The 19,296-nt window shown below is 45.9% G+C and overlaps 1 protein-coding gene across 1 annotated transcript in view; it reads right to left on the bottom strand.

The window, feature by feature from the left end:
• The window catches only part of LOC119177245 (solute carrier family 23 member 1), a 119,375-nt gene that overhangs the window by 87,046 nt on the left and 13,033 nt on the right, over positions 1-19,296 (bottom strand). Inside the window, exons 4-5 of the mRNA XM_037428676.2 lie at positions 8,998-9,102; positions 8,145-8,302 (exon numbers count right to left, since the gene is read on the bottom strand). Of these exons, the coding sequence (XP_037284573.2) occupies positions 8,145-8,302; positions 8,998-9,102 (263 nt within the window). The remainder of the gene's footprint in view (positions 1-8,144; positions 8,303-8,997; positions 9,103-19,296) is intronic.

The following is a 19,296-nucleotide window of genomic DNA, read 5'->3' as shown; positions in this document are numbered from 1 at the left end:
TATGAGTCCGTGTATGGTTCCCAGATGACACACGGGTTTGGTGACGAGCTGAGGAGCTTATTACGTGCCTTCATTTACGCGAACTTCTTCTGTCATTTCTTCTTTTCACTTTACTTCCAATCCGGATGTTGACTTTCGAAAAACGGCATAGCTGACATACCTGTCATCCACTTTGGTTATTCTTTTGTGTGTATACTTCTTTCAAAAGCTTCCGCTCTTTTGTTTTTCTATTGCCAATTTTATTTTTTCTACTTCATGATTGTGTTATCTGTGCCATTTTTTGTCTGCCAGACACATCGCTTAGCCAAGTTTTCAGTTAGGTTCACACCAAATAAATATAACCACAAGGATTCTCTTGGTCACATTTTGAATTTTTAAGGAAAGTTTTTTGTAGGTTTACACTCTACAATTCTTGTAGAAACGTTTTTAGCTCGGCGTGGATGCACAACCTGTAATATATGTCAAGTTGTATCGCGAAAAATGTCGGCGTATACAATTTTGGGGTATCTCAGAAAAAGTAAATGATAAATTTTTAGATTTTGCATTACACAACGCTAATAACGAATCCGGTACGGTGTAAACTAGTAGCAACAACGAGAAGTGCAATCGCTACAGGTACAACTACAGAAACATTTGCTCAGGACCTCAGCGGAAGTACGCAAGTCGCAAACACGTATCGAGACATTTGGGACTCTTGTTTAACTGCTGTGTTTAGACTCTAGCCATTTTAAACCAGCTGAATCATTTGTTCAGTGTGTCACGTATAAGCTTCAGACCTGCAGTTATTTCAGTAACCGACATTGGTCAGGTCTAAATTTATAACCATTCCTCTCGTTTTATATGACGCTAGTAATATAGGTGGTTACATTATTTACTTTCTCCGCATCTCATAGGAGGACCTGGGGAACTCATTTTGAGTTCTTACGGAGCAGTTACGCAGTGTTCAAATTACCCACGTTAAAACAGTTGACGTGAGAACTCGAACTCTACAGTTTGCTTGTTTGGTCACTTGTGAGTTGTGCAGGGTTTCATCCTTCAAGGTATGCTTATATTCGAGGAAGTTAAACAACAAAATTCTGCAGAAATAATTACTGCAGGTGAGGGATACATCTCCGTATTTTACTAATTTCATTTTGCAGCAACGTGTGCTTGGGCTCCGCAGAAGTATTGCTCGTGTTTCGCACTCAGAAAACTGCCCTTGTCGTAATATCTGCAATCTGCAAAGTGGACTTTTCTCAGAAAGTGGGGCTTACGTGCGCTTTACTGACTAACGAAACCTAAATCACTCGAAGACTGGAATATCTAAGAAAATATAAAGGATTGCGATTGGGACCAGTATACCGTAGAGTAACAATGTTATTTAAGGAATGGCTTGCGTGAATAAAAAAGCTTTGTTGCTGAAAGTATCCACACGGTGACAAAATAGTACCACGAAGGTAAAAGTTCAGTTGAAGATATATTTGCAGAAATCAATGCATTACTATAGGATAGGACATGGTGGCATAGGCTGCCAATAATTCATTTTAGTGCTATAGAAATATTATCTCAAGTTTTACGTCCAAAACAATGTTGCAGAATTGCCACTCCGGAATTAGAATGAATATCTGAATTATTTAATACTTTTCGCAACTGCTGAATAGAAGTGAATGAAATTGAAATGGTCACAACGTTTGATGTAATAAAGTGGGAATAGAATAAGTACCTCTTGTACGAAAAGAAGGGGAATGGAATGACGTCTTTTTTTTTCGAAAATAGAGCACGCTGTTTTTGAAACATCGCACATTATTAAGTGAAAACTTCGAACTTAACAATACCACAGTATTTTAAAATGACTTTGGTCATTAACAGCACAGCAAAATTCTAAGCAACGCGCCTACTACAATTCTCTCCTTACATAGACTGAGTTGCTGCGAAGTTTGCCTCTACTCTTCGCGCAACTGTGCTTCCATGCCATTGGTATCCGTCGAGTGGAAATATAGCAGTGGCGTAACCCCCCCTTCCCCCCCCCCCCCTAGCACCTTGTTATGCTTTCTCTCCCAGTCGCTTGCCCTGCCCACGTCCTTCACTTCGTTGTTTTCGATTCTATCACCGTCGGTGACTCGGGCACATATTTGTAGAAGTGCTTCTCTAAGCTGTGATGAATTAGATGCTGCACGATTCTTGGGTTCACTGCAAGATTTCGTATACCAACTTTCGTGCCACCTCAAAGCACACTCCCCTACCCCCTTCCCCGTTTGCAATACTGCCCCCCCCCCTCCACCTGTCTAAAAGCAAGGGTACCTTTGCAAGAAACTCTGTCGGTGAAGGTCTGAAAGGCAGTGCAGCACACAGTCATACGTGATAATCTGCGTAACCTCAAATCAGGTACACACACACACACACACAGAGAGAACAAACATTTGAAAGCATTGGTTCGGGAAGCCAGCTGAAGTAGGAGAGCCCACGCAATGACTGGTTCACTGTAGCGGCACGGTGGCTCACCATTTGCCGTTTACAGACTTTAGGCCACGGTGCACGGGTTGTTTTCTTTGCGTGCATCTGCCGTTTTTTGCAGTTCAGAGAATAGGTCCAAGACACATTTTAGCACTGTGTGCCTGCTGCAGGAGAGCGACGTGGCCAATCAACAATGGAGGAGCTGTTAACATGAGTAAGTCACGCCACGCCGTCTCCTTTTCCCGTTTTGCGGAAGATGCAGACAATTCAAAAAGCATACAGAACGCCGGGTGGCTAGCAATATGCTCCATGTTCTTAGGAGCAGGGTCCCCAAGCTTCTTATGCTTGGGGCATGTTCCTTGGCGTGTACGCTACTTCTTGAGGCGAGCGCAAATGCTTTTGGCAAGCTTCTTTTCTCATCGTCAGGATCTCAGTGACTGCAAATCTCTACGAAGCTACACATCATGAACACCCTAAAACGAAAGCAACTGCAGAGAGAGCTCGCAACGCGGCTGCAATCTAGGCCCACAGTGAAAGCTCGCGTGCATAAAGAAAGATGACAGCGTAGGAAGCAATCGCAAGCCTGCTCTATTATCGATTCTGTGACGCCGGCAGCGGCTAGGGCTCGTGCAGCCGAAGCAAAACGGGCTTGTCGACAAATAGATCACCAAGTGAGAGGCGGTCAAGTAGAGACGGCACGCAAGCGGCGGCAAGAGAACCTCAAATTGGGGCGGGCGGAAGAAGCAGCTGTCAAGCGCCGAAAGCAGTCGCGACCGGAGTTCCGTGGCACCTACGCGCGCTTTCAACACGACTTTCTCGATCACTCGTTTGGCCACGGCTGTAAAGTTTGCTACCGCTTGTGATTTTATGACAACCTTACCACCATCATCTCCCGGTCACGCGCCAATGCTGTGGTCATGCTCCAACAAGAGTTACCTCTCGTGCAGTGTCTGCAATGGAACGTGCTCGACGATGACGCCTTCGCCGTACACTCAAACACTGGCTTTTCAATTAACAAGCCATGCTATAAGGAGGACATCGTCAAGCGGATTGACGGGTTCTCCCGATCAGTTCCGAGCAGGCTCCTCCAGCATAATTCTTGTCTTGTAGATGGCGTACTTTTTACTTTTCTTAGAAGTATGGAGTTTAAATTTCAGCATTTGTTGAAGCTGTAAGACAGTGGAGTTTCTTGTGCGAAAAGGAGAAAGCACGAGAACAAAGATGCTGAGCTGAGAATGAACCAGTGGTATGGCATTCAGCATAATAGGTAAGTAAGCAAACGTGGTTCGGGCTGCGAAAGCACACTAATGCAGGCTGAGAGAATGCAAGTATTGCTTTTTTTTCTCAGGGCACCAAACGATGATAGCATTCAGGAACGGAGGGATCACTGGACGCAAAAATTGCCGAAAACGAAAAGACCACACGAAACGGCACATGGAGCAGCGTTGGAAAGAAACAAGTTCGCCATTTCATGTCGGTGCGAGCGTGCATCGCGTCACGTGGCCGTCTCGCCAACGAAGCTTACCGTGCACTTTGAACAGCTCTCGTGCGGATAGCTGTGGCCGATGGTTTACAGCACCAAGTCGTTACGACAGACTTGCCTCTATAGCGTGAGTGGGCCCAAAGCATGGCTCTGGTGGCTATTTCCCGAGTGTCGACGGGACAATTCGCGCCGGAGAAACCACACGTTCGCTAAGATATGTCACTAAGCTAGTATACCACTCGACCTTGGTCACGTGTTTTGCGTACTTTTGCAATTCTTAATGCATCTGATGACACAAGCATTTTGGGAAGGTTCATTCTTAACTTAATGAAACTATCAAGCCCTTTTTACATTGAAGAACTACAAGAATGGAATTTAACTGCCCTACCTTTGTCGGAGAGCGAAAGAGCTGAAGCTTCATATTCATAGCGCGAAACGGAAAAAAACGGAGATACAGAATGAACACATAAACATAACGTGCGCTAGTACTAACTAGCGCGCATCACTGCCTTGAGCTGAAGTTCTTTATCATTCTGAAGAATAGAAAGGAATGGAGAAGCTTATTCGCCTATTTCGCAAGACTAGTCCCAAAACCACGATAAGATTATGAAAGCTGCCGTAGTAGAGGGCTACGGACATTTTGACCATTTTGTGTTTTTTAATGCGCACTGACTTAGCACAGTACATGGGCATCTACGATTTCGCCTTAATCAAAACGCAATGGCCTCGGCTGAGATTGAACCCGGTATATTTGGGTCAGCAGCTGAGCACTGCAGCCACTGTTACATGGAGGCAGGCATCTCTTACATTATTTATTTATTTATTTATTTATTTAATAATACTGTGAAATTTCGCTTGAGGGTCATAACAGAGAAAATAATCGTAGGCAGTTTCCACCCGATTCTGATGTTAAATACATTGTAGTCTATCTGGGGGAACCGTGAGTCTAGCCATGATGAGGGAGTATACTCATGAGTGAGCATAACAGTCGCTCACTGTTAGACTGACTCGATAAGTTTAGAAAAGCGTGAGTAAGTATACTTCATTCTCCTTCAAAAGCGCGCGTGTGAGTACGAGTGAGTGATGCGCTTCGGGAGTAGACATGAGTATTGCCATGAGTGTGTATGAGTTAACGTGGATGTGAAAGTGGGGGAGTGTAGGTAATTAATTGTAAATGAATGTGAGTGGGGACCCGAATAAGTGGTTGTTGATTTAACTTTCATCACGGTAATTTTCTATAAATACCGGCGAAAAAGCGAATTGGCAAATTAGCGTGAGTCACTGTAAATGCTGAAAGAAAAAAAACACGATGAGTGCATATCAGCGAGTGTTCAGTTGTAGTGTAGACCTGGGAGCCCAATGCTAAATTGCTATAACTGTAACGACCAACGCATACTAGAAGAGAGTGCGTGACTAAACGAGCAAGGTGTTCTAACGAGCCACATCTGCACGAAAGAAGCATGCGTGTGATCGTGCTTTATTATAGTTGCAGAATTGCACTGCTCGGATGACAGACAGATGTTCGAAGCCTCCATTTATTACGATTTCCTTCATTTAACCATAGATCCTCACCCATATTACACGTACTTTAAAGAAAACTCGAAGTGTGTTGGGAATACAAGAATTCACCACACTATGCACGAAAAACAAGTTTAAAAGTGATAGGTAGTGTTACAACGCACGACACTGACTCAACGGAACATATAGGTGGCGCGTCGTTTATTCCAGGTCAGCCAGAGCTTCGGAGAACCCAAGCTCCCACGCAGCGCGAGCGTCACGAGACCGGCGAACCGCGCTTCTCGCTGGTGATGATGATACCGCAGCTTCTCCCGTTCTTATAAGTTCAAATGATCAGGAGTGCAGCACTTTCGCCTTGAGCGCCGCAAAGGTTGAGTGGCCGGAATCAGTGAATCTCTTGCGTTCTCACCCGAAAGTTCTTGACAGGCCGATAGCGTGTCGGTCATGATTCGTCAACTGAAACGTCCCACCGTCGCACTTGGTCAAAATGCCGCCGTTCCGTTCCGTCAGTGGTGTCCAATGTGACTATGCGCTTGCCCTGATGGTCCCCCACGATACCTCGTGTCCACCTTTACCGCAGCCGGAACGTTCGTGTGCAAACACGCTGTCCTACCAGCCATCACTGTTGTCGTTCGTTGCACGGCTTTGCTCTAACAGCATCTGTGGTCGGCACAATGCAGTCGAGTTTCGTTAGTATTTGATACTCCAGCGAAAGCTCCTCTTTCACTGGCGCACGGCGGTAACGGAACAGAATTCTTGAAAGTCGAGTTTGTAGCGGACTTATTTCGTTTTTGTTCCAGCCTTCCTTCAAGGTTCTCATGGCTCGCTCTGCTAAACCATTTGATTGGTGATGATAAGGCATTGTTTTCAAATGTTGTATTTGGTTAGTCGCTAGGAAACTACGGAATCAGAAGCCCGTAAACTGAGGTCCATTATCCGTCATAAGAGTATTTGGTAGACCGAACCTCGCAAACACTGCCTTCAGGGCGTCCACTGTCACTTCTCCTGTTGCAGATTTCGTTAGAACTGCCTCCATCTACTTTGTTTCGGCATCTACATCTACCAATACCATGTGTCCTTCAATGGGACCTGCATATATAGTGGGTGTGCAACCGGCTGCATTTCTCTGCCGTCGAGGGCCATGGTATAGGTGTTTGTGGTGGAGATACTGCCGCAGCCTGTATACAAGCAGGACATCCATGCACCAATTAGTGTCAGCGATGTGGTACATTTTACAGAAATGTATCCTCTGCTTCCGTTAGGGTCAGGTTCCTGAGAATCAGCAAATGTCGTCTCACATCTTCGTCTAAGACTCTACACATGATTTGGTCTCGTAGCATGCGTTCGAGCAACGATCTGAAATTGCATTTTTTCTGCCAGCCGCCTTATTTCACCAATATATTCCTGTGCCCCCACTCCTTCTAGTTGTGATTGAGTAAAAAAACATAACTTGCCGCTATTCCCTTGATTTCAGGGGCGTAATTCTCCTAGAGGTAAATAACGGCATCGTCGTAGTTAAGGGAATTCATTTGCCTCGGCTGGCAACGTCACTGGACCACTTGAACCGCGCTGTCTGGTAGCGAGGCCACTAACACTGCTCGTCACTTCGTCGTGTTCGTGATGTCTTTCGCTTCGAAGTAGGCTTCGAGGCGAACTTGGAACGTTGACCACGTTGCCTCAAACACTGTTGGCCATCCCACGCTCATGGCTCTGCGGGTCCAGGACTGGTTGAGGTCCTCGTTGTCCTCGTCACCACTATTACAACGCACGACACTGACTCAACAGAACATAGGTGACACGTTGTTTATTTCAGGTAAGCCAGAGCTTCAGCGAAACCGAGCTACCGCGCAGCGCGAGCGTCCCTAGACTGGCGAGCCGCGCTTTTCGAGGTTGACGATGATGCCACAGGTAGTGTAGAAACGTTGCTTTGATGAATGAGTAGGACAAGGTTCCTCATAGCACACGAAAATGTTGAGACGTCAAACTCGTCATAGTTTATGTATACCACCGCTCACTTGAAAATAGAGTAGTGCTGAGTTCTTGCAGCACTTCTCTCAAAAGCATGCAGACGTTAAAAAAAACGACCGAGACACTGCTAATACTGATGCACAACAGACGAAACTGCCCCACAAAGTGATCCACTAAATTCGTAGGGGTTCTTGCAAATGCAAATACAGTTAGTTCTTCAAGTGAGAATATAAACCATGTCCATGGCAGTCACTTCTATTCCGAAAAAGGTGGAGTACAAAGACAAACAAGACAGAAAGCACTTTTACTTATTTTGTGGCATTATAGGAACATTCAGTTTACCAAGAGGTAAACGAAAACCAGTGTTACAACAGGTGGCAAGCAGTGCACTCGCTAGTGTAAAATTAAATGTCCTTCAAGAAAAATTTATTGGGCGCTGTTAAGCTGAACTTTTGAAAGAACAAACCAGTCTGATATTTTCCAGGGCATATACTCAATACATCTGAAACAACGCAAATACAAAGACGTCCAGCTGGAACAGTCTGAAGGGTTATACCAACGTAATGTCTGATAATGAATTTTCGCAGAATCATCCTGGTACTAAATATTTATTTATAAAAGAGAGTTGTATTTTAATTATAAAATAACGAAACTTTTCTCACGCTAAGGGGTCATGGGCATAAAGCTTCGCTCTAGTGTTTCACTGAGAGTCGAAGGAAAAGAAAATGACGTTTGTTCGCACCTGATTCCAAGCGTCGTCTGGATGATTGTGCCTATACCGGATATGAAGAAAATTGTGGAGATAAGATATCCCCGTGCCGGATCCTCCTCACGCATGCACAGAGCCGGGGCCAAGGCGAAGGGATAACTCAGGGCGCCAGATGTCACTATCAGGTAGTGCTGAAAATGTGTTATAAGTGTACATTAGCCACATTTAAGAGGCCAAATGCAATTATTAAAAATTGCACACCACAACTTACAGTGAAACTAAGAGAATATTGATTGTTATTATGTTTGCAGAAGCACGTGTGAGATAAACCTGGACGCCTTCACTAACGTGTTACTTAAGAGTTAGGTATTCAAACAGCGCTGTGATGGTAAGCGAAAACAAAATAATCAACGACCATTCATAGTTAAAGCTATGCATCTTAGATAGACAATACGACGATTAACAGTGAAAGGAAATAGCACTCTTTCCTGTCAATCCTCTGCCTTTTTTTTTTACGTTCATCGAGCACACGTGGATCAAAGATGTACTATTGCCTATACGCCGACCACAGATTTTGGTAGAAGAACCAAGCTGTAAGTTTTTATGATGTCTATATATATGATGACTAGGCTAAAACAACAGTGATGGCTCCCACAGGATATGATGAAAATGCGGATGGTGGGATCAGCATGAAAACTCACTGTTATATAACAATGTTACGTGTACTTGAACTCACTACTACGTAAAAATGAGCTTTAGATGTAGCTCGCAGGTTACACCAGAACTCGTATCAAAAGCCTTTACTGGCGCGCTATTCAGTAGAGTGTCAATTGCAGTATATATATCTACTGCTAAGAACTTGCCATCACGCGGAAATAGCCAATACCTGAAGACCGAGTATAGCGCTGAAGTACCACGCCGGCCTGTCATCGACCCCGTAGAACATGGCCTTGTCCGAGGACTTCTGCGTGGCAAGTGTCTTGATTACTTCCTGAAAGATTGACACCAACCTTCGTTTGTGTTCCGTAGATTGCACTTTTCATAATCAGATTCTACAGTGATAAAAAGACTTTCACTCCCAAATATTCAGATGTGTAGTCTAGTGTTGCAATTTTTTGGTTTCACTAACCTACACACTGCCAAGGGCATCAGTGTTCATTAAGGCTTCATGAATGTGGTATGTTGGTAGGCATGAAAACTCTATATTTTGCACACATATTCTCTTAATGTACATTGTTTTTAACATTAACTTGTAACACCTTTAACTATCGTGATCAGCTGATATTCGAACGCCGGTCAATGGGAGACTGTTAGGCCGTAAGAAGCGTTTTAAACAGCAGCGATTTTTCGTATACACATTTAGCTATTGCATACCAAAACACAAGAGTGGTAAAACAATTGCGTGTGCGAAAAAAACAAGAAAAAAAAAGTGCGCAGCTTGCGCTGGTAGCGCAAGACTGTGATCGTCAGAAGAGCTGTGTTCAACCTATGGATATAAGTTTTGCCAGTAATTCCAACCGTTTGCTACATAATAGTTTTGCTAGTAGTACTAAGTATGACTACACATGACTAGGTGCGTCACATGACTACCAGTTGCATATTAAAATTTTTGTTAGGTGACTAGTGGTTAACGTGGTTTTTAGAGAGAAAACGTCACGTGACTAGCTATTACGTGATGACGTCTGATTTCAGTGACGTGAGTAAAGAATACGGGACATTTAGTCACTTGGATAGATCCTGTGAGATTTCAGTCACGTGAGTAGCTCGTGAGGTTACGTGATTCTAAACAGGCGACTAGTTAAGGGACGTTCCGTGATTTTAGCAACGCGAGGGTTTCGTAATTTTAGCAATGCGACCAGCTTTTACGTTTTTTACGAGATTTTTAGTCACGTAACAGACTCGCCCATAATAGATATTGTATTGCACACCGTACGAATTGGCGGACTTGTCGTGGGCGCGTTGCAGAAGCTGAAAAGGACGAAAAGAGTGATTGATGCTTCAAAATAAAACTGTTCATCCTACTGCACGGTGTACAAAACGTTTGAAGAGCTCCGCTCTTAAGTAAATGAAATTGAGGGTAATCATTGGCGTCACAGTTGTTGACATATCAATGCTTCTAAGAAGTTGTGATGCATCATTTCTTTCTTTCATTTTGCCACGGGTGTGAGAGAATGAAAGATATAAATATATTTACAAAATATACAAGGAGAGTCAGAGGCAGCTGCAGCCAAGATAGAGGTACAACAGCAACAACATGAGCGCGATCGCATTAATCGTCTTCATCGTCTACCTGATGCTCTCTGGTTGCCGATGTCGTGTAACATATAACCCCCCGCCACCGGTAGCACCGTCTCGGCGCCTAAAGGAGAGTAGCATCATATGCGGAGATGTATGGTTTCAGACGGGACACGTAGACGACGTCAGTGGCGAGTGTGGACGACGACTGACTGTACAACGGAGCGATCTCATATGTGACCTCAGTAAGCCGGCGTAAAACCTTGTAAGGCCTCAAATTGCAAGATAGGAGCTTCGAAGAGAGGCCAACGTGGCGGCATGGTGTCCAGAGGAGGACCATTGAACCTGGCGAGTAAGAAACTACTCTGTGATGGCTATTGTAGCGGGCCTTCTGAGAGAGCTGCGAGCCAAGAAGACGTTCCCGTGCAATTTGGGGGGTCACTTGAGCTCGAGCAGTGGACTCCCTGGCGTATTCTGTAACCGTTTGCATAGTTGATGGGAGAAGAGTCTCGAAGGGTAACGCTGGATGGCGGCCGAACAATAAATAGAATGGGGAGAAGCCAGCGGTGTCGTGACGTGACGAATTGTATACGAATGTCACATAAGGCAAAGTACTATCCCAATCAAGGAGATCTTTGGAAACGTACATGCAGATCATTGTTGTCGAGGTTCAATTTAGGTGCTCGGGACAACCATTTGTTTCGGGTGGTACGCCATAGCGAGCTTCTGACGCGTCGAACACGAGCGAAGGATGTCACTTACTACTTTTGAAAGAAATGAGTGACCACGATCGGTCAGCAGCTGTCGAGGAGTGCCATGGTGAAGAATTACGTCATGAAGCAAGAAGTCCGCGACGTCAGTGGCACAGCTTGTCGGTAGCGCTCGTGTGATAGCGTATCTTGTGGCGTAGCCAGTGGCTACGGCTATCCACTTGTTTCCTGTGAGAGAAGTAGGAAATGGTCCAACGAGATCAAGACCGACGTGGTAGAATGGGACGGTGGGTATGTCTATTGGTTGAAGCGGTCCAGCTGGTGGCAAGGTGGAATGTTTGGAGAGCTGGCAGGACTCACAAGCAGCAACGTATCGGCGCACAGAACGGTAAAAGCCTGGCCAGAAGAATCTACACCACACGCGATCGTACGTACGCGTGACCCTGATATGCCCAGCGGTTGGGGCGTCGTGAAGCTGCTCAAGAACAGCGGAACGGAGTGTCGCAGGAACTATGAGTAGTAGCTTTGGTCCCTCGGCGCTCATGTTGCGTCGGTAAAGAATGCTATCACGCCGATCAAACAAGTGCAGCGACAGGTCTACGTGGGGCAAACGTAGACTCTGCATGATAGGCCGCAAGTGGACATCGCTGAGATGTTCCTTGCGTATGACTGGGAAAGCAGGCATGGCGAAGACGCAAGGGTCAAAATCATGTGTTGAAACGTCGGGTGGGTACATGGGGTGACGCGATAGACATTTGGCATCTTGGTGCATAAGGCCAGATTTGTATGCCATGTCAAAGCTGTATTCTTGCAGTTTTAAGGCCCAACGGCCAAGTCGTCCAGTTGGATCTTTAAGAGACGACAGCCAGCACAAAGCATGGTGATCTGTAATTACCGAAAAGGTGCGGCTAAACAAGTATGGTCAAAATTTTTTGACTGCCAAGACTAGGGCGCGTCAATCACGCTCTGTGATAGAAAACTTGCTCTCCGAAGAAGAAAGGAGGCGACTGGCATAAGCGATGATATGATCCTGTCCTCGTTGCCGCTGGGCGAGAACAGCACCGTTTAAATGTCTGCTGGCATCGGTACAAACTTAAGTATGGGCTGAAGGGTCTAAATGGGCCAAGATGGATGGGGAAGTAAGTGATGTTGTAAGGGTGCTGAAGGCAGTTGCTTGGTCAGAACTTAATAAAAATCATGTCCTTCTTCAGTAGTTCCGTAAGAGGTTGGGCAATGTCAGCGAAATTCTTCACAAAACGTCGAAATTAAGAGCACAGGCCGATGAAGCTGCGTACATCTTTCGCAGAACGTGGTACGGGAAAATTTTTGACATCTAGAATTTTGTCAGGATCCGGTTGCACGCCTTGATTACTGACAAGGTGGCCCAGCACAGTGATTTCCCGACGGCCAAAGCGACATTTGGAAGAGTTGAGCTGAAGTCCTGCTGTCCGGAATTCCTCAAAAACAGCTGATATGCTGCTAAGGTGGCTTTAAAATGTAGGTGAAAATAAGATGACGTCGTCGAGATAGCACAGGCATGTGGACTGTTTGTATCCACGCTGGAGAGAGCTCATCATCATTTCAAATGTAGCTGGGTCATTACACAATTCGAATGGCATAACCTTGAACTGGAAAAGTCCATCCGGTGTAATGAATGCAATTTTCTCACGGTCTAGATGATCGACAGAAATCTGCCAGTATCCTGATCGTAAGTCGATAGATGAAAAGTAGGCAGACCCATGTAGGCAGCCGAGAGCATCGTCAATCCGCGGCAAAGGATACACGTCTTTACGTGTTACTTTGTTTAAGTGACGGTGGTCTGCGAAAAAGCGCCAGCTGCCATCCTTCTTCTTAACTAGCACGACCGGTGATGCCCATGGACTGCAGGAAGGTTTGATGACGTCTTTTGTGAGCATTTTTTGAACTTCGTGCAGGATAGCTTGTCACTCAGCATTTGGCACCCGATAAGGACGTCGTCGGATGGGGCTGGCTTCTCCAGTGTTAATCCTGTGATTTGCGAAGGATGTCTGACACAAAGGGCGGTCACCTAAATCAAAGATGTCACAGTAGGATTTCAGCAGGTGCCGGATATCAGCTGTCTGTGCTGGAAGAAGGTCAGGGGCGATCATCTTGTCTATGGTGGAATTCGTCGCGCTCTTCGAAGAGGAGAATGGAGCATCTATAGGAGAAATGGCAGCATCTATAGCATAAACTTTTGCCAAAGTCATACCATCTGGGATGACTTGAGCGCGCCAGCTGAAGTTTAGGATCGGAAGAGATGCTGTATTTCCCGTGACTGTCAAAAATGTGTGAGACACGGCAACATTTTTGGCCAGCAGAACGTCAGCAATAGGCATCAACATGTAGGCACCGTCGGGAGCAGGAGGGACAGATCTCAGGCTCACTTAGGTAACGGCTTGAGGTGGTAGGCGAACGCGATCTACGGAACACAGACGTGGTTGAGCTGGTGTTGAGTCGTCATAGTAACACGGTAAGTCAAGTTGAAGCATGCCGGTTCCACAATCAATAAGGGCAGAGTGGGCGGATAAAAAGTTCATGCCGAGGATAAGTTCATGGGAACATTTCTCGAGCACAGCAAATATCACTGTCGTGGAGCGATCAGCAAAACTTATACGCATGAAGCACATTACAAGCACGGGAAACGTGCCATCGTCGGCGACCTGGATGAGTGGTACTGTGGGTGGCTCTAAAGCTTTCCTAAGGCGGCAACCAAGTTATGAATTCTTCACTGATATGTGAGCCCCTGTGTCCACAAGTGCAACAACGGGTGTGTCGTCTACTTCAACTTCAATAAGGGTGCGTCGATTCGGCAGCATGGTCCGATGATTTGGCAGGCAAGTGGGCGATGCAGCATCACCTCCGGGAGCTGCATCATCTAGTTTTCCCGCGGCAACTGTTCAGTCGACGACGTTGGTCAGCGAAATTGGAGTGAGCGAGATGACGGGCGACGGGAGAGATGTGAACAGGACTAATGAGCATGCGGAGATGAAGAACGACGACGATATGGCGGCATAGAAAGAACGCCTTCACTGGTGGCCTGAGGTGACTCCCGGTAAGTTTAAAAGCATTCATGATCCCTCTCTGGCCGATGGGTGTACCCATAGGATGCCTGATGCCAATACCACCGAGTGTTACAATGGCGGGCCACGTGTCCGATACGGTGGAAGTTGAAACAAATCGGGTGATCGTCAGCAGTCCTCCACTCGGCTGGATTGCGAGGGCGCGCTGGAAGGTTTTGGCTTTGGGCATACGAAACAGGGGGTCGACGACGGTCGATTGGCTGAGAGGGAGCTGTAGTGCACTCGGAGGCCAGTCTAGCATAGGAAAGCTCTGGTCACACAGTGGCATGTACCAGTGGCACCATCTGAGGGCAAGAGTCACAGGCATAGAGCACGTGGACGCAGGAGACAGAGCTTCAAGTTCACGTCTAATGATCTCGGTCATATGCTTTGCAGCTTACGGCGTCTGTAGTGCAGGCCTGTTTTCGCACGACCAGGTTGCTGCTGTGTTTGGTAGTCAAGTGAAATGGTGGGCGATACGTCGACTTTTTGCGGCCTCAAAACGCTGGCACTCCTTGACGACGGCATCGACCTTGTTACAGTCCTTGCATATGAGAAGGTTGAACGCATCATCTGGAGTGCCTTTCATATGTGAGCTACTTTCTCGGTTTCTTCTATGCCATTGTCTGCTTTTCGGCAAAGGGCGACCACGTCCTGTATGTAAGTGATGTAGGACTCTTCTCATGTTTGCGCACGAAATGCCAACTCCTTCTTGGCCGCTGCCTTTCTACCCATAGACTTGCCGAAAAGCGTGCGCATCTTTTCCTTGCACGCATACCAGCTTCCAATATCATCTTCGTGATTCTCAAACCACACTTTTGCTGTTCCTTTCAGATAGAACAAGATGTTGGCCAACATAGAAATTTGATACAAGCGGTAATTCTTCCTTGCGCTTCCGTACAACGGCAACCATTCTTCAATGTCGATATCATCAGTGCCACAGAACGTGCCAGGATCTGTTAGCTGCGGAAGGACAACAGTTGTTGTAGTCACCTCGGCGGGAGCGGGTGCCTGGTTTTTCATGGTGGAAAAATCCAAACGTCGGCCACTGTGGAGCTCTGTTATATCGTGTTGTACCCTGCACCACCACCAAATGTCACGTGGCTGGGAGAATGAATGAAATAAATATATTTACAAAATATACAGGGAGAGTCAGAGGCAGCTGCAGCCAAGATGAAGGTACAACAGAAACAACAACACGAGCACGATCGAATTCATCGTCTTCGTCGTCTACCTGATGCTCTCCGGTTGCTGATGCCGTGTCACAACATTTACTTAGGCAACATGTTCTTGGAGAGAAACAACCCTCGGCTGATGATACTGCCATTCTGCAGACTGACATTAGTGTTATGGAGCTCGCCTAGGTAGATGAGTGCCTAGAGGGCTAGACTCCTGACCCGAAGGTGGCGGGTTCAATCACGGCCGCGATGATCGTATTTCAATGAAGGTGAATTGGTAGAAGCCCGTGTACTGTGCGATATCTGTGCATGTCAAAGAACACCAGATGACCGAAATTTCTGGAGCCCTCCACTACGGCGTCTATTACAGTCACATCATGGGTTTTTGAAGTAAAACCCAGATATATTATTTCTACATCTGTTCTTTAATAATGCAAATATTTGTGCATCAATAAAAAAATGGGCTTTTCGATTATGGTCAAGAAATGCGCGGGTAAAGTCTGCAGCATTACACGTTATGATAGCTTAGCACAGAAGGAGCCGTCTTACTAAGTCAGAGTGCGTAGGTTGAATTCCAGGCCATGACGGCCGCATTTCGATGAAAGTGAAATTCGAAAAAAAACACCCCCGTACTTAAGATTAGATGCACGTTAAAAATCCTCCGGTGGTTTAAAATTGGGGAGTCCCTCACACTCATAACGAGATTTTGAGACATAAAACTGAACCACGTATGCTTCAAAGGCATCAGCTATGAATTAGAAACCCGAAGCATGCATTTGTACTTTTGTACTCATACAGAGTGCTCCGACATGATTTTTTGTAATCCTTGGCTGAGCTGAGCTGGGTAACCCTTCAGATCTAAATATTTTTCGCTTACTATGGTAGAAGTACGTGCTCAATTATCGGTAAGAACGTTTCTGTTATTTCAACTGTCTGCATGTTGATCGTGAACGTGAAAAGGTGGGGTATGTACGAGCTACAGGCACTGACTTATGCTCTTTTACTGAATGGTCAATCCAGCATTACTGGGGGCTAGCGCATATTGTGGCGCCATCTGCTGCAATCCCTGTGTGACGTATAAAACGACATCACGTGTTACTGGCTGTGCAAAGTGTTTGACAAGTGCTGTGATTCAGGCTGTTCTGTTGTTGCTGTTTTCGCTTCGCAAGCGTCGATTGTGTTTGTATTGACTGCGAAAGAATCAAGAGTGTTTGGGCACAAAGATTTTCAGCAAGCCACGGTATGGTCGTCGCTGCGCCCTGCACTTTCAACGGAGTGCATGCGCATTGCGCCATGGACGCACTCCGTGAAGAGGCACTTTAATAAAAGCTGAGTTCTTATGTGAATCATCTATTAGGGGCGAAGCTCCTCTTAGTTTATCCTTGCCACACGTCACACGTAACCGCGTAACCGAGAGAAGAAGAAACGAGAAATAAAGAAAAAAAGACAGTATCTCCTGAACAGTATAATAGACGGCACTGTCTCCTAGAAGTACATACAAAGTTCAGTTGAGTGAGGATATTTTAGATGGCACTCTACAGCTACTCTTCGATTGGCTACTGCACGTACTTTGTGGGGCATGAGTGCCTCTCTCAGTCTCTGGATCGTTGACGTACGTGGCGGATCGTTGGTGGGGCATAGATGAAGCAGAGCGGTCAGCGCGTTGAGGATGCTTGCGCTCGGCTTCCTTGACTCGCGTCTCGTCGGCGATACCCGCGCGCCGTCTCCATTTTAGAACGCGGTCAGACACATGGACGCATGCACGGACGGACGGACGCACGGACAGATGCACGCTTCGCCCCACACAACATAATTCACTCCGTAGATTTGCTGTGATTTTTAATATGAAAATCGAAGTATTCTCACATTGCACGGAAATTTGTGTTTACGGATGGAAGTGTGATGGCACGCTTTTGTCTCTTGCTTTTGTGCGGAAAGTGCATGGCCCAGACGTAACATTTTGATCTGTATGGACTGCTCCGCATGACGCAGGGCAACCAACCCCTTGTCCTAGTTTTCATAGCGGTATCAAGTGGCTGAAGGAGAACGATGCTTTCACATTGGTTAAGTTCGGCTGACCTTTCATAAGGGTATCTAGAGATTTTTTGCAGTAATAACATTACACTTACAACAACCGTGGTTTGTGCGGCCTGCTAATTTGATTGTAATGTAGAATTTAACGTACCCGAACCACCATATGATTAGGAGAGACGCCGTGGTGGAGGGGCTCTGAAAATTCCGACCATCTGGTGCTCTTTAACACGCACCCAAGTCTGAGCACGCAGGGCCTGCTACTTTCACCGGAAATATTACTGTACGACTATTTATAACACATATATTTCAATAAGTGGAACTTCAGCTGCATATATTTTGTCTCCCTAATCCTCGCTTTCACTACACGAGCTTCTCTGCACGGGTCGTAGTGACTTATGTTTGTGATGGGTGAACGTTGCAATAATACCTGCTCTCATTGTTTGCTCGACTAGTATTTACAATTACCGTTTCTTGTTTTGAGTAACTCTGCTAGGTCCTGGCACAAACTAATTTGTTTACCTGGAGATAAGCACATCACGGCTGTTAACAGAATAAACACCTGGATATGCAACGCAAAATGACAGCGTCAGGAAAAAAATCATTCTCGTTGCCCTGTGATGCAGGGCAGCTGGAACAAGGCACCTGGAAATTGTTTTTTGGCCTGGCGTGAATAAATGACGCAAATTCTTATGTGCATATTCTCGCAGAATCTCACGTCATACTCACCAGTTCAACCTCAACGCAAAACTCAAAATATTTTGCCGAAATTTCTTGCCGCACACGCGATAATGAATACTTGGTTCTTTCCCCATGCTCGGCTTTATCGAACACGCATCGAAAAATCAAAAAATCTTTATAGATGCACGGACGCAAAAAAAGTGCCCGTTGGATGAGCTACACATCTGAGGAGGAAGGTCGATTCCAGTTTTATCAGTCAAGTGTATTGGTGTCGCAACGTTTAGGAAAGGCTCATTCACTATAAAGGCTCGCTATAATGCATCGGGCACTGCAGCAACGAGCGTATAAACAAACCTGTAAGAAAATGAACTGAGTCACAGTTGAAAGTGAGTGCACTGCACTGACGACATCAGAAGCGAGCCACGTGATGAGGTCACAGTGACAGCAGCGCTGGCCTTTCCAGTGGTCTTCCTCACTCCCAATAGGCTTCATATGAACGCCGTTTCATTTTTGCGTGAATAAACAAACCACTAGAACCAGACATTTTTACTACAAATCCTTCAAGTCAAACCCCATATACGCATAGAATGCATGGTGCTGCGGCAAGAAACTTCGCACGCGGTCCTCAAGGGCATGACATAGTCTTGGGCTGTACTTCTGTGCGGCCGAAGTTTTCTAGTATGAAAAGGCGGATTTTGCCTCGTATCAGGATGCAATCCAGCATCATGTCCCTCGCACCCCCTTTCGCCTTGAGAAACGTCCGCTTGATATTTTCGTTGGAGTATTGGCTGAACGATCGAAGCTGCGTCTCCTAGTCCGACCACTGCCGTTGCCCACGCATCAGTCAGCAACACCCGTCGCTCCACTGGTGATGCGCTGCCCGGAAAGTTGCTCGAACAAATAATTTTTGTGAAAGCCTTTTTATTGCGTTAGCATCTCAATGCCACTGTGAACGAAATCCAGTCACGAATATCATATGATACTTAGAAGTAATGTTTGTTTATTTGTTTTACCTTACTAGTGTTTATTTGCTGCTGTCGCATGCACAGCATGCAAACAAAAATATGCCTGTACGGTACGTGAATAGAGCCGCGGCAAGGCAAACTGTTTCTGTAAAATGTTGTTATTTTTGTGAGGACTGAGCAGAAATGTGACCACTGAATTGTACTCTTCGTGAGTACATTACACTCGGCTTTTACTCTGAATTCGCCAGTTAAGATTTAGCTAAAATTCAGGGGTAATTGAATTAAACACCCGCAGCCTGATTGCA

Source organism: Rhipicephalus microplus, chromosome X (genome assembly GCF_043290135.1).
Source record: "Rhipicephalus microplus isolate Deutch F79 chromosome X, USDA_Rmic, whole genome shotgun sequence".
NCBI lineage: Eukaryota > Metazoa > Arthropoda > Arachnida > Ixodida > Ixodidae > Rhipicephalus > Rhipicephalus microplus.
The sequence above is the reverse complement of the archived record's forward strand: the minus strand, read 5'-3'. Positions and strand labels throughout refer to the sequence as shown.